Raw genomic sequence first — 12,481 nt, forward strand, 5'->3', positions numbered from 1 at the left:
AGAGGTAGCTGAGGAACAATTTTATCTTTCAGTCAATACGTCTCGTCACACCTCTGCGACACACTGTCTGACAGTTTCTCAGGAGTAAGATCCACTGGCAATTGAAAACATGGACCACCACAAAGAGAAAATGTTAGACCACCGTCGACAATCCGAAACAGCTCAGGGTAGCCACACCCCCCATTAACCGTTTTTGTGCTGTCGGCGATATTTTTTACCTATGCGTATCTTCAGTACCAGAATTTGTTTAATTACACGTTTTTTACACTGTCGTATGCCAATTTCTCCTGCAAAACTTGCCTATATCATGTTCAAGAAATTTTCTTTCATTTCTTGTGCCCAACTTTCCGTACACATTATGTACTTGTATTTGCTAATGACCTATTAACAGTGTTCTACGACAAAACTGAAAGACTCCGATTACGTTACTGCTAACATTACACAGAAGCTTTGCGCGCAAAATTTGTATGTAATGAGCAGCATGTTCCTCCAGTGGTTTCCCCCCAGCTGTCGAGTTTGCGGATAACACCTTGGCTGACCTCTGCCGTCGCACAGACGTGTGTCGGTTACGCAAGAATCCGCAGAAGAGCCTTGCCTTGCTGGCGGCACCGTTCGTGTGTAGGCCAAGGGCGTTCCGAGGCACCAGCCGGCCAGCGGGCGGCTCATTGCTTCGTCTCGCGGCTGCCAGCCAGTCCGTTTCCCTTTTCCTGGCTGACCGCGAAGCGCCGTTTTCGCCGCCTGTTGGCAGCAAGGTCGATGTCGTCGAGCGCGACCTCACGACACAGCCGCGGAGGATCAGCGACTTCCTGTACACCATGCACGCAACTCTCTCTGCGTGTGAAAGGAAGTGTTCACGCGAGCGAGGATGCGATGAGGCCCGGCAAGGGCATCCGGCCACCCTCTACCGCTGACATCCAGAATAACATGTCGACCCCCGTGCAGCGTGCAGATGCGGGATAAGGCCAGGGACAAGGAGAAAAAGAAGAAACGATGTAATTTTTTTAGGACATCCGACTTTTCACGTACAGTTCAGGTTCCAATTTTTTTCTATTTTTTGAAGCACTATCTCAGCATGTCAATATTATGAATCGGACTGGAATTTACTTAACAAAAAGAATTACGTCGTAGTTAAGGTTGTACGCTTGGAGAACTTTGAGAAAGAAGTTCTGCAATTCAAGCACAGTACTTGTAGTACCGTAATCGTTTAGTCCCGACCACGTACAAAGCAATGTGAAACGTTCCGTCATCTGTCCAAGTTCCGTCAGATGACAGTTGAAATATCGTGACATGAAGGTTTACACGCTTTTTTCTGGTTAACATTCTTCACCAGTTCGTTACTGAGTATAAATGGACAGTTGATTTTCTCATTCTGTTCTTATATACTTGGAGTGTTCAAAATTAATGAACACTACAATTTTTCCGTGTTCACAGAAACCATTTACTGAAAAATCAGATACAGATTATAAAACAGGCATTCCCTGCCAATATCTGTGCATTTTTGCCTTCACTCTGACGGCATCTGTATTTGTGTAAAACACCATTCTTTGCGGGTATTCCGGCGCCAGTGGTGGACAACTGCATGAAGTTCTTCGTTGGAAGTGAACTACTTATCCCGCAAGACGTCTTTCACTGCATCGAGTTGCGCATAGTCACTAGGGAACAGATTCGATTAATGTGGAGGACCCAGCAGCACGACAAATCCTAGTTCGTTGGCGGTGGCAATGTCCTGGCGAGTGGCATGTGGTCGCCCACTATCGTGTTGGAGCAGAACGCCACGGCCCGTTTCCCGCGACGGCGTTGTTGAATCAGACGGCGGAGTTGCCGCAGTGAACTACAATAAACGATCGCTGTTGAGGATCGTCTCGGGATGAAGCCAATCAACCAGCACTATCCCTTTGTGATCCTACAACACAGTCGTTATTTGTTTCTGCACTAGTAATTCCGGCTGTGACTTCTTAGGAAAGTCTTCCAGTACGGTTTTTTCTTTTCTTTTTTCTTTTTTTTTCGGCACAGTCCACGCCACCCTGAGCTCTAATACTCCACGAAACACGGGTCTGCAGCTTGGTGCTGTTTCCCCAAATAGCCGGCCGATGTGGCCGAGCGGTTCTAGGCGCCTCAGTCTAGAACCGCGCGACCGCTGCGATCGCAGGTTCGAATCCTGCCTCGGACATGGATGTGTGTGATGTCCTTAGGTTAGTTAGGTTTAAGTAGTTCTAAGTTCTAGGGAACTGATCACTTCAGATGTTAGGTCCCATAGTGCTCAGAGCCATTTGAACCATTTTTTCCCCAAATATGGCTCTTAATCTCATGTGAATTTCTAAAGCAGTCACTTCGTCCCTCCAACGCTGCCCATACTTGTCTGCTTCCATGCTGCCTTATCGATGTCCACCAACGTACTCGCAAGCCGGAATAAGTGCTGCTGCAATCGACTTACATTTCAAATTGCTATTCTGCAGGAGTGCCAACGAATATTGTACGATCTAAATAAATTGATGTACAGTACTTTCACTCATCACATTTGATCCGTACACAGTTTAAATTTAACGAAGAATATAAACAAATTTGAAATTTTATGCCACCAAAATCTTATTGCGTAATGGATTTCATATATGGCGAGATTTTCAATTGCAATGCTTATTTTGAACAGCCACTGTAGGCAAATGAGAAGCTTTGTGGTTTTCTCACTGTCGATGCTGTACGCATAGTGAGGCAGTGTGAGTTACTGTTCCCTTTCCGTCACTACGCCCATACAACAAGAAAACGGTGTACAAGGTACAAGCCAAAGTATCCCGTAGATACACGATAATTAACTGAAAACAACTGCCACCTGATATTACAATGTCCACAGTTTCAATGTATGATTCTTGTGTTGCGCTACAACTGGTGTTGTTGTGTTTCAGCATGAGCCGGCTGCCCCTCCTCGTTTGCCTCGCGGGCTGCGTCGTCTCGCTGGTATCGTCGCTGCCCCTGGCGCCGGAACAGCAGGAAGTGGTGCAGCTGCCGCTGGATATACAGGTCAGTCTGCTAACTCTTTTACCAGACAGCAGTGTTCAGCAATCTGCAACTCCACGTCCAATGTGCAGTACACATTTGGTATCGTCTTGCTCACGTATCTCTATTGTTTTTAAGTTTATTTCATTTCGTGAATACTGCCATTTGGCTGGAGTGTTAACAAGTTTCAACATGAAAGAGGGAAGTAAAATACCCTGACTTTGCTGGAAACACCTCCCAGTATAACAGTGTGCTTCCGATATTTCGCCCAAGTCGTCGTTTTCCCATTTTATGTACAACTAGTAATCCCTTCGACGATTCTTTAAACAGTCGAATTCCCATGCATAAAACAGCTCCTTTTTAAGAAGAGTCCGTTTGTCGTGCACCCCAGCCTTTATGGCATATCTCCTGAGCTATGTATCGTACAATGATATAATTTTTCAGATGTCGATACGGCTGCAAAATATGTTGCGAATAGAGTTAGTAATAAAGACATAATAAAATAAAAAAATAACCCCTGTGCTGATTTTTTATTGCATTAATATGTACAAGGATTAACTAAGGTGTCACACAACATGTCCCTCCGTCTTAATCATTTAAAATCATTTCTCAATGTGTTTCATACGGTATCTACAACAGACTTGACACAAATTCTCACATTATGACAATAAAGAAATGTGTGTGTTTAACGATTATAATTCAAACCTATGTACATTAAAATTTAATATCACAACACACAGAAGGAATGGTAATGAAATATACACATTCATATTTTCTTCCCTCATGCAACTAGCTATACGTTTCCTTATGAGGCTTACTGAAAAGAACAAATAAACTATATAAAAAAATTAGCTGGTAATTGGTCCTAACTTCCCCCAAAAATTGGACAGAAACACCTTGTCACTTTTAACACACCACGCGTTAATGACGCAGTTACTGGCACACCAAATAGGGGCGGATGACGCGGTTCAGTCTGTGGGCCGACTGTCGTTGTCATCTGCTGCTGGCTGTTTCCGCCACAACTGGTGACTGCTGTCGTCAAGGCAGGTGTCATTCAGGGAACACCTGTCCAAAGTGACACGCCGCTGCATTTTCATTACGTGATGGGACGGCTGAGGCAAGTTAGTGGACTTCCTCGACCAACGTCCTTTTATTACTCAGAATCTGGCAGTTTCTCAAGCAGGCGAAAAAAGATGATTGTTGGGCATTTAACTCAGAAGAATAACTTTTCTTCTGCTGAAGAACATTTATTTACTTCTGAGGGAATTTCCGCTATGTCTTCTTTTTCGTCGCCTATGAATTCGTGAAATAATGACTTTGACATCCAAAGATTATTGAAAAACTTAGTTTGTTCCAAAGCAGTATCATCAAATAGTGTGTAACTTCTAGTCAGTCAAATAACATAAACAGTATATCCTTCTGTTCTTCTTTTCTGAAAACAGTGCAGGGAGAAAAAGTAATTCGTTGGATGCTGTTTACTCAATCGATTACTCCCCGATGAAAGGTACGCAATTATTCACAAGTTGCGTCATCAATGGACCAACTCGTGAACGCTCTTGTAACGAGAAAAATCACAGTTGAAATCACACATGGCGTCACCGGTTGTTTTGCACTAATACCGGCTACAGTTTTCACACGAAAAGCATAGAGTTCAGTGATTTTTAACGAAGTTCTCTTCCAATCTTTATCCGCCTTTATACTACACCACCGTTGCCATTTGCGCTTCGTTGCGCTGGTAACAGTGTCTTTTCTGAGTGACAGTGAAAGTTGTACTGGTAATCGCCACTAAAGCCCCGTCACAGTTTCAAAACACGGAAGATGTTCCTTTTAATGAACTAAATTATCACATTCCAACTATAACTTCGTTGCTGTCACGGCAATAACAAAAATAATAGGAGATTCGAGACGGGATGGCGTATTCACTAATGGCAGCACAACTGTTTAATCAGGGTAAGAGGCGAAAGGAAAACTTCAGCGCTAGATTTACCAGTAAGTAAGCCAACACTTAGATCCAAAGGAGAAAGTCAGTGGGTGAAGAACTCTCCTTGGCTGTCAACACCCGACTGGCATGAGTAGGTCTTACGCCACAATCGTGTCGAAACGGTGCAATCACTCTTTAACGGTGACTTGTCTTCCTGTGTGACGCTTCACAGTAACTTGTCGCAACGATTTGTCGACTGTTACGATGTCTGTCTTCTGTGTGCTGTCACCACAGTCATCACACATGATTTCTGAATGATTCAGAAGTTCAGCCCCACTCATGTGACTGTCGTTTTACGGAAAAGTTAACAAAAAAAGTCTGATCAGTGTTATTTGTCACCAGAGATGTCATCTTTCATCTCCTTACTTCTCAGATTTAGGAAAACATTGTCTTTTTTTAGGTATGTGATATTCCAAACCGTCTGCCTCACTGTTGCTTTAACATCTATAATAAATCCTGTTTTTTTTTCACTGGTTCACTAGTTCTATGGCTGTAAAAGTGACACCTAATTGCAACTGATTTGTATCAAATGGTTCAAATGGCTCTGAGCACTATGGGACTCAACTGCTATGGTCATCAGTCCCCTAGAACTTAGAACTACTTAAACCTAACTAACCTAAGGACATCACATATACCCATGCCCGAGGCAGGATTCGAACCTGCGACCGTAGCAACAGCGCGGCTCCGGACTGGAGCGCCTAGAACCGCACGGCCACCGCGGCCGGCTGATTTGTATCACTAATTTCATTTCGCTCACGTGCGTAACTAATTTAGTAGCTATGTAGATTCATAGGTCACATTTAGATGAACGCAGTAACAGAATTTTCTAAACTGCGACAAAAATAAATAATGTCGCAAACTGGAGCAAAAATTTGGTACTAAACATCACAAAAAACTGAGGAGACTATCAGTCTCTCCATCAGTCCGATAGACTTTCAAATGTCATTCCATATGTGCATCATTTTGTCTTTAGGTGTCATTTTATCTTGGCGCTGTCAGTGACATCTATTTACTACTGTACTTTTTAAACGTAAGTTTAAGTACTACAGTGCAACTAGTTTAATGTTTAAAGCTGTCAGCCAACTCTGAACGCAATTTTCAGTGCTGTCAGCCAGCTTTAAATTGTATATTCTGATGATGCTCTCGTTCATTTGAAGAGCTATACCGGTAAATAAAAAATGCCAACTGCGACTTGTAGCTGTTTGCAAAAACTTAAAAAATATTTAGACCAAATTTGCACGTAAATACAGCGCACAAAAGGTTAGTCACCTCCAGGAGAGACGCTAATACCGTGTAACGCCGCCTCTAATGCTGATAGCCGGCCGGTGTGGCCGTGCGGTTCTAGGCACTTCAGTCTGGAACCGTGTGACCGCTACGGTCGCAGGTTCGAATCCTGCCTCGGGCATGGGTGTGTGTGATGTCCTTAGGTTAGTAAGGTTTAAGTAGTTCTAAGTTCTAGGGGACTGATGACCGCAGATGTTAAGTCCCATAGTGCTCAGAGCCATTTGACCCATTCTAATGCTGATAGCGGCCTCTAATGCTGATAACGGCCTCAGTCCAGCCAGTAAGAAAATCCACAAGTTTCCGCAGGTATACCATTACAGCTGAAGACACTCTGTGATAATTAGATCCCACAGGCACAACAGACTGCGGGGCTGTTGATTCCTGTGCTTTATGCGCTATTCCAGACTTCCCAGACAGTTTCTATTGGATTGAAATCGAGTAATTTAGCGACTCAGTCGAGGTCCCTGAGCGTTCATTGAACTAGAATCGTATTATTGCAGCCCTGTAAATACCTGTGTTATCATTTTGTAAGACGGGGTTATCTACAGTACACTAACTGTGAAGATGTAGAAGAAAGGGCGATACTTAGTCTTCGAAGATGTTGAAATAAACATCCCGGTTTACGTTCACAAACAAAAACACCGTCCGGACGAGCCTTGAAGTCCCAACGGTAGCTACCGGCTGCCGTGTCACCCTCAGCGCTGAGGCGTCACCGGATGCGGATACGGAGGGGCATGTGGTCAGCACACCGCTCTCCCGGCCGTTGTCAGTTTTCGTGACCGGTGGTTTCTGTTCACGTTTATCCGAATAAGCGGTCCCATGGTACGTAAACCATCCCTATGCCCTCACAGAATCATCTCCAGGCTAAACTACACCGTGAGATAAGCTCCTTATTACCAATGAAGAGCTTATCTCACGGTGTAGTTTAGCCGTCAGTGCACTCGACGCGTCATTAGAAGTCAGTCAAACCCTTTAATCGTAGGACCACACCACCTCCAGTCAGCTGCTGTCAGCTTTCCGTGTTGTGAGAAACAGCCTTTCGCAAGGTACTCGAGTCCAATCACCCAAAGCATACATTTCCCTTCACAGTGTTAACTCGCAAGTTGGTTGAGATGGAGCTGCATCGATTGACATCAGCAATGCCCGTTGGCGTGACATTCGTCTCTAGACCGTGTCAGTTAGATATTTTTACGACCACTGTTCCTGTGTTACATGGCCACAAGTGGTACGTCTTCCTCTGTGACGCACTGAACGCTCCGTCTTGATACGCCAACATATTGGGCAACTTCATTCACGGTGTGGTTCTGGGTAAGAACAACACGTTATCTCCTTTCTGCCATTCTTTCACGTCTCCACGTCGGCCCACCTTATTGCGCTGGTTCCATACAAACCGACTGACACATCGACAAAACTCCATTTCCATGACTTGCGTTAGAGGTCGAGTGTCACATAACCACCTGATACTGGATCTACACTATCCGATGCGCTCCAACGTGAGCAACGACCTCTTCTAAGGGGTGTGATTAATCTTTTGTCCAGTGAGTGTACATAATAGAGAGAAATTCCTTTGAAGTCGTGTGTAGCCTGACGCAAGCGGCCGATTGAGAACGAAGATATGAAATTTCGGTAATTAACGTGTTCTGGGTGCTTACACTAACTGCTACTGAAAGCGCCTCAGAAAGGGCTACTGAGTGGGTGCAGTATGGAGGCTGACCGTCCGCTCACCCTGGCGGACCGGTCTGGTCCGGAGCACCGCGTTTCGCCATTCCAGAACTCGTTATTCTCGCTCCGGTCAAGGAAAATGGAATGGGCGACTCCGTCTGCTCTCAGCATCCACTTTCGCCGCTCGCATGCTCGGTGGCGGTACTTCGACTCCAGTGAAAGGATAACTCTTCTCTATCCCCCGTTGGAGGGCATCTTCTTTGAATCCAGCAGTGAAGGGAGAAATCCGGTCGTAATTTCTGTGCTAACTACCGTCACATACCTTAAGAAATAATTGCTACGTAAAAAAGAGCTTTCACAGGAAATGATAGAGAGGAAATGTCTTTCAGTGTATAATAAAATTTCTTACAATTGTGTTCATTATTGTTCTGTTCTCTTCATAGCACTATAAATTTCAGTGTTGTATATTCCATCCACGCACCTGCTGGAGTTGCATGGTAAAATCAGCTTCCCAAAACAAATTTACTCGTGGAAATTGATGGCACCATCATCTCCATAAAATATTTGAATATGAACTCATACAACCCCGAAATCGATAGCACTAGGAAATGAACAGAACAAAAATGCATACAGCTGTAAAAAAATTACTTACACAATGAAATATCCACCAGTTGACAACCTCTAATTGTATACCTCTTCTATAATGGAGAAATGTAAGGAATGGTAGCGTTCTCAAGGCTTTAAAAGAAAAGCAGAAAATTATACAGAATGGTGTCAGAGAAGAACACGAAACTGCCACTGATGGTTGGACAAATTATTAATTTGCAGTTTTTGTCCTCAGAGATATGTGTTCTTTGTCCCTGTAACACTCAACTACTCTAGGACTATTCCCCCACTGATATTCAGTACATGCATTACAGGTCTCGCGAAACTTCAATGAATGCACTCTCTGCGACTTCTGGCTATGTATCCGAATCGTAAGAGTTGTTACCAAGTGTAGAGAACGTAAACTTGCTTTTGACGTGAAAATGTCTTCGAAATCGATGTCGAAGGTGGGTAGGAAATGGTCCTCAAATTAATGACTTTTCTGTCGACGTAATTTCAAAATTCAATACCTCAACCAAAAGTAAACACATTATTATCATCGTGCCTCGTCCTAAAGAAGAAAATTTGTTATATATACTACTGCACAGATCCCGCACATCGCGAATTGTACACGCCCCAATTGAACCCACAAAGACTGTGACCTGTGGTCTTAAGTTAGCATACTGATAAGAAATGAGGAGATTCTTCTCAGAATCAGCGAGAAAAAGAATATTTGGAAGACACTGACTACAAATAGAAACAGGATGTTAAGACTCGTGTCAAGAGGTCAGGTAGCAGAGGGAGTCGTAAAGAGCAACAACTTCTGGGGAAGACAGAAATTTGAATATATTCAACAATAATTGGGTATCGGTGCTACTCTGACACGAAAAGTTTGGCAAGGTACAGCTAATCTTCGCAGATCGCATCAAACCAGTCAGAAGCCTGATGACCCAAAAAAAGACATGTCATTAGTTATTGTGAATTTTAACTGTTGGTGTCAAAAAACAAAAGAGGGATGTGGGAAATTAATTTGAAACGTTCGAAAATTACTCGAACTTCTCGAATTGTCGCGATAAATGAATGTAAAGCACAATTAGAATTACAAAACACGCGCGGAAATGCATCAAGCATAAAATTCTAAAGAGGTGATACCGTAAACGTCGGGGCTAGACTGAATACCAACTTGCAGTGCAGTTACGAATATAAATATTATAAGTAGTCTCTCAGAGAGGCATCGAGTGAGCCTAGGTCGTGCGGAAATATGGATTTCGATTCTGACTGCTATTGGGACTGTGGCTGTCTTCAACAATCCTACGAGGGCGTGCTGAAAAGTAATGCCTCCGAATGTTTTATCCTGATCTGAATATGACTTGAAGTATCTCGTGTCGTGCATATTACTCGGTCGATTTTCCCGCTTCCCTCATGCAAGGTACAACCTTCTGCCGCTAGAGGGCTCCGAAGTGTAGCGTTAACGTGACGGCGTGTAATGTAACAATGTCGGTGCTTGAGAGACCCTCAGGAAACTGTAAACACGTATTCGAAGAATTCGTCCACACATGGAGCACCTTCTTCTTCAGCGCAACGATGCCAGACCACACATAACATCTGTAACAATCCGACGCCTTACGTTCAATGTCATGGTTCATCCTCCATAGAATTCCGACTTGGCTCCATCTGATTTTCATCTCTTTCCATACCTTAGACAACACCTTCGAAGACTTCACTTTGGTACTGATGAAGTGATGCCAGCAGAGGTGAGGCTGCAGCTCCGACAACAAAAGTCAACCATTCTACAGTGATGTTATCAATAAAATGGTCTAAAGACAAAGTTATAAACATGTAGACTTGAAGAGTAAAGATATAGAATGTTAATGAAGTTTTTTTATTTAAAAATTTGAAGAGTTTTCACATAAAAAATTCGGAGGCATTACTTTTCAGTGCGCCCTCGCACTTCTCTTTACCAGCCTCAAAGACCTTTCCTTTCCTCAAGATATTCTTTCTCCGAAGAAATTACTTGATTAGGTATTTGGTTTGTTGTGGAGAAGCTACGATGGATTGTTTCCTTACTTGTGTCAGAATAAACTGACTAAGAGAATTTAATGAAATCGTGTGGGATATGACAACTGTAGCCTGTAAACTCGGACATTCACCAGAGAGATTTCACAGGAGGCGCATGTGCCTGGTGCCATTGACAGTGATATTACTGTAGAGCGCTAGACGACAGAGATGGGCGTCAGCACAAAGGCCATCGTCGCTCTGCTAGGTCCACAAAATTGACTGTAGGATGTCGCTGCATTTTACAGAGTGTTATAGCAATCAACCGTTAGATACAAAATTATTATTGGCATCGGATGTCACCTAGATCCAGCCCGTTTACATTAATCGTAATTCCTTTTCGATAATAACGGCGTTATTAAAGTCGGCAAGGAACAATTCAGTTTTAGCAGGTCGCACAATAGAATCAAGCCGATTAGCATAACCGATGAGGATAAGATTTGTTTCCTATTATGTCGCAGACACACGAGCTGAAAAGTCTAAGACCGATGCAGTGCAAAAGTTTATCGAAGCGGGCATGATTGGAGCACAGGGCCATATTTACGGTCCGGAAGTTCCTTAAACGACGGCAGAAGTGAAACCAGAGAAGCACTGGAAGCGAGGGGTATATTCGTGCGTAAATTCCTCCCCTGCGTTGGGTGGACTCATGCTATTATATCTACCCTAGCTGAAGCTCCTGTGAATCCGCAATGACAAATTTCTCCATTTTGAGTGACAACTTTAGACAAAACAGTTATCAAATCGTTCTTAATCCCTAATATGTATTTACACAACAAACTCACCTCGCAGTGGCGGCTGCGGAATAATTTTAGCAGATATTGTAAGTCGTACGCAAAGGGGTGGTTGCTTCTTACGCTGCACAAACGGTAAAGAAGAATAAACGCTGAAATGAGATATAGAATTTGATTATATGTTGATCGGTTCTTTCGCTTGGTATGGATGTCGGAGACACTGTATGACGTATGCTGATTGCCAGCTCTGCTGTTGGAATAGTGGTATTCGGTGTCGCATAAATTCGTTTATTTCTGGCCACTGGGTCCCAGTAAGCACCCCCACACTCCTCTTCCCTTACATCAGTGTAGAGAGTGTACCTAAGTATTAGAGCGGAAATTATGCAAATGGTGTGGGATACTAAATTGAAAGCTTTCAGATAAGGATCTAATGGTCGGAAATGAATAGGTTTTTATATAAACAACTCACATCTTATAAAAACATTTTAAGCTTATAACGGTTGTTCAACATGATGACTACCAGTCTCAGTGCACGTATTACGAAACTAAAGTCGAGGCTGAAAGTCATTTGGCGCCACTGCTGGCACGCTTTGCTTATGATAGGGGTGTAATTGCCGCTCCAGCATTACTCTCCACACTGAACTGTTTGAAGTGTACATTTCGCGGACAAGTTGACGGGGACTTATTGGTTAATTCTCTCCCTCATGATTCAACACCTTCTTCTGATATTCTATGGTGTGAATAAATCTTTCTCAGGACCTTGATCATCATTCCCTTATTTGAACGAGTCAGCTTCCTGTAAGTGGTAAAATGACGCTTATTATGAAAAGTTTCTCCGTACATTCGTTTAGTTTTCCAGTCATTACATGTTGCTATACCATCCATTAAATGCAAGTCTGCAAGTTATTGTAAAAAATAACTTTCCATCTTCCTCTGCCGATTACGAACTGTAAACTGTGGTTAATTTCAGTGTGGACATGTCACAGATATTGTTTATTGTTTTCTGAGGTAGCGCCATCAACATCGATGAAACACAAGCAGTTTACAAATACGTGTGTCACATTCACTGCTCATTTGAGACCTTGTACCGCCTATAATATTCGTTTCCCGTGATTGGTTCCGTCTTTCAAAATAATCACTTTAGTATGATCTACCGTCTGAGTAATTCTGACCCAAAAGCTTAGGGATATCC

At 43.2% G+C, this 12,481-nt stretch overlaps 1 protein-coding gene across 2 annotated transcripts in view; it reads left to right on the forward strand.

Annotated features, from left to right (window-relative positions):
• LOC126474005 (putative lysozyme-like protein) overlaps window positions 1–12,481 on the forward strand; it is a 161,093-nt gene that overhangs the window by 54,917 nt on the left and 93,695 nt on the right. For both annotated transcript variants that reach the window (XM_050101394.1, XM_050101393.1), the window contains exon 2: window positions 2,901–3,015. In XM_050101394.1, coding sequence (XP_049957351.1) covers window positions 2,902–3,015 — 114 coding nt within the window. In that variant the 5' untranslated portion in view covers window position 2,901. The remainder of the gene's footprint in view (window positions 1–2,900; window positions 3,016–12,481) is intronic.

This window comes from Schistocerca serialis, chromosome 4, assembly GCF_023864345.2.
Source record: "Schistocerca serialis cubense isolate TAMUIC-IGC-003099 chromosome 4, iqSchSeri2.2, whole genome shotgun sequence".
Taxonomy (NCBI): Eukaryota; Metazoa; Arthropoda; class Insecta; order Orthoptera; family Acrididae; genus Schistocerca; species Schistocerca serialis.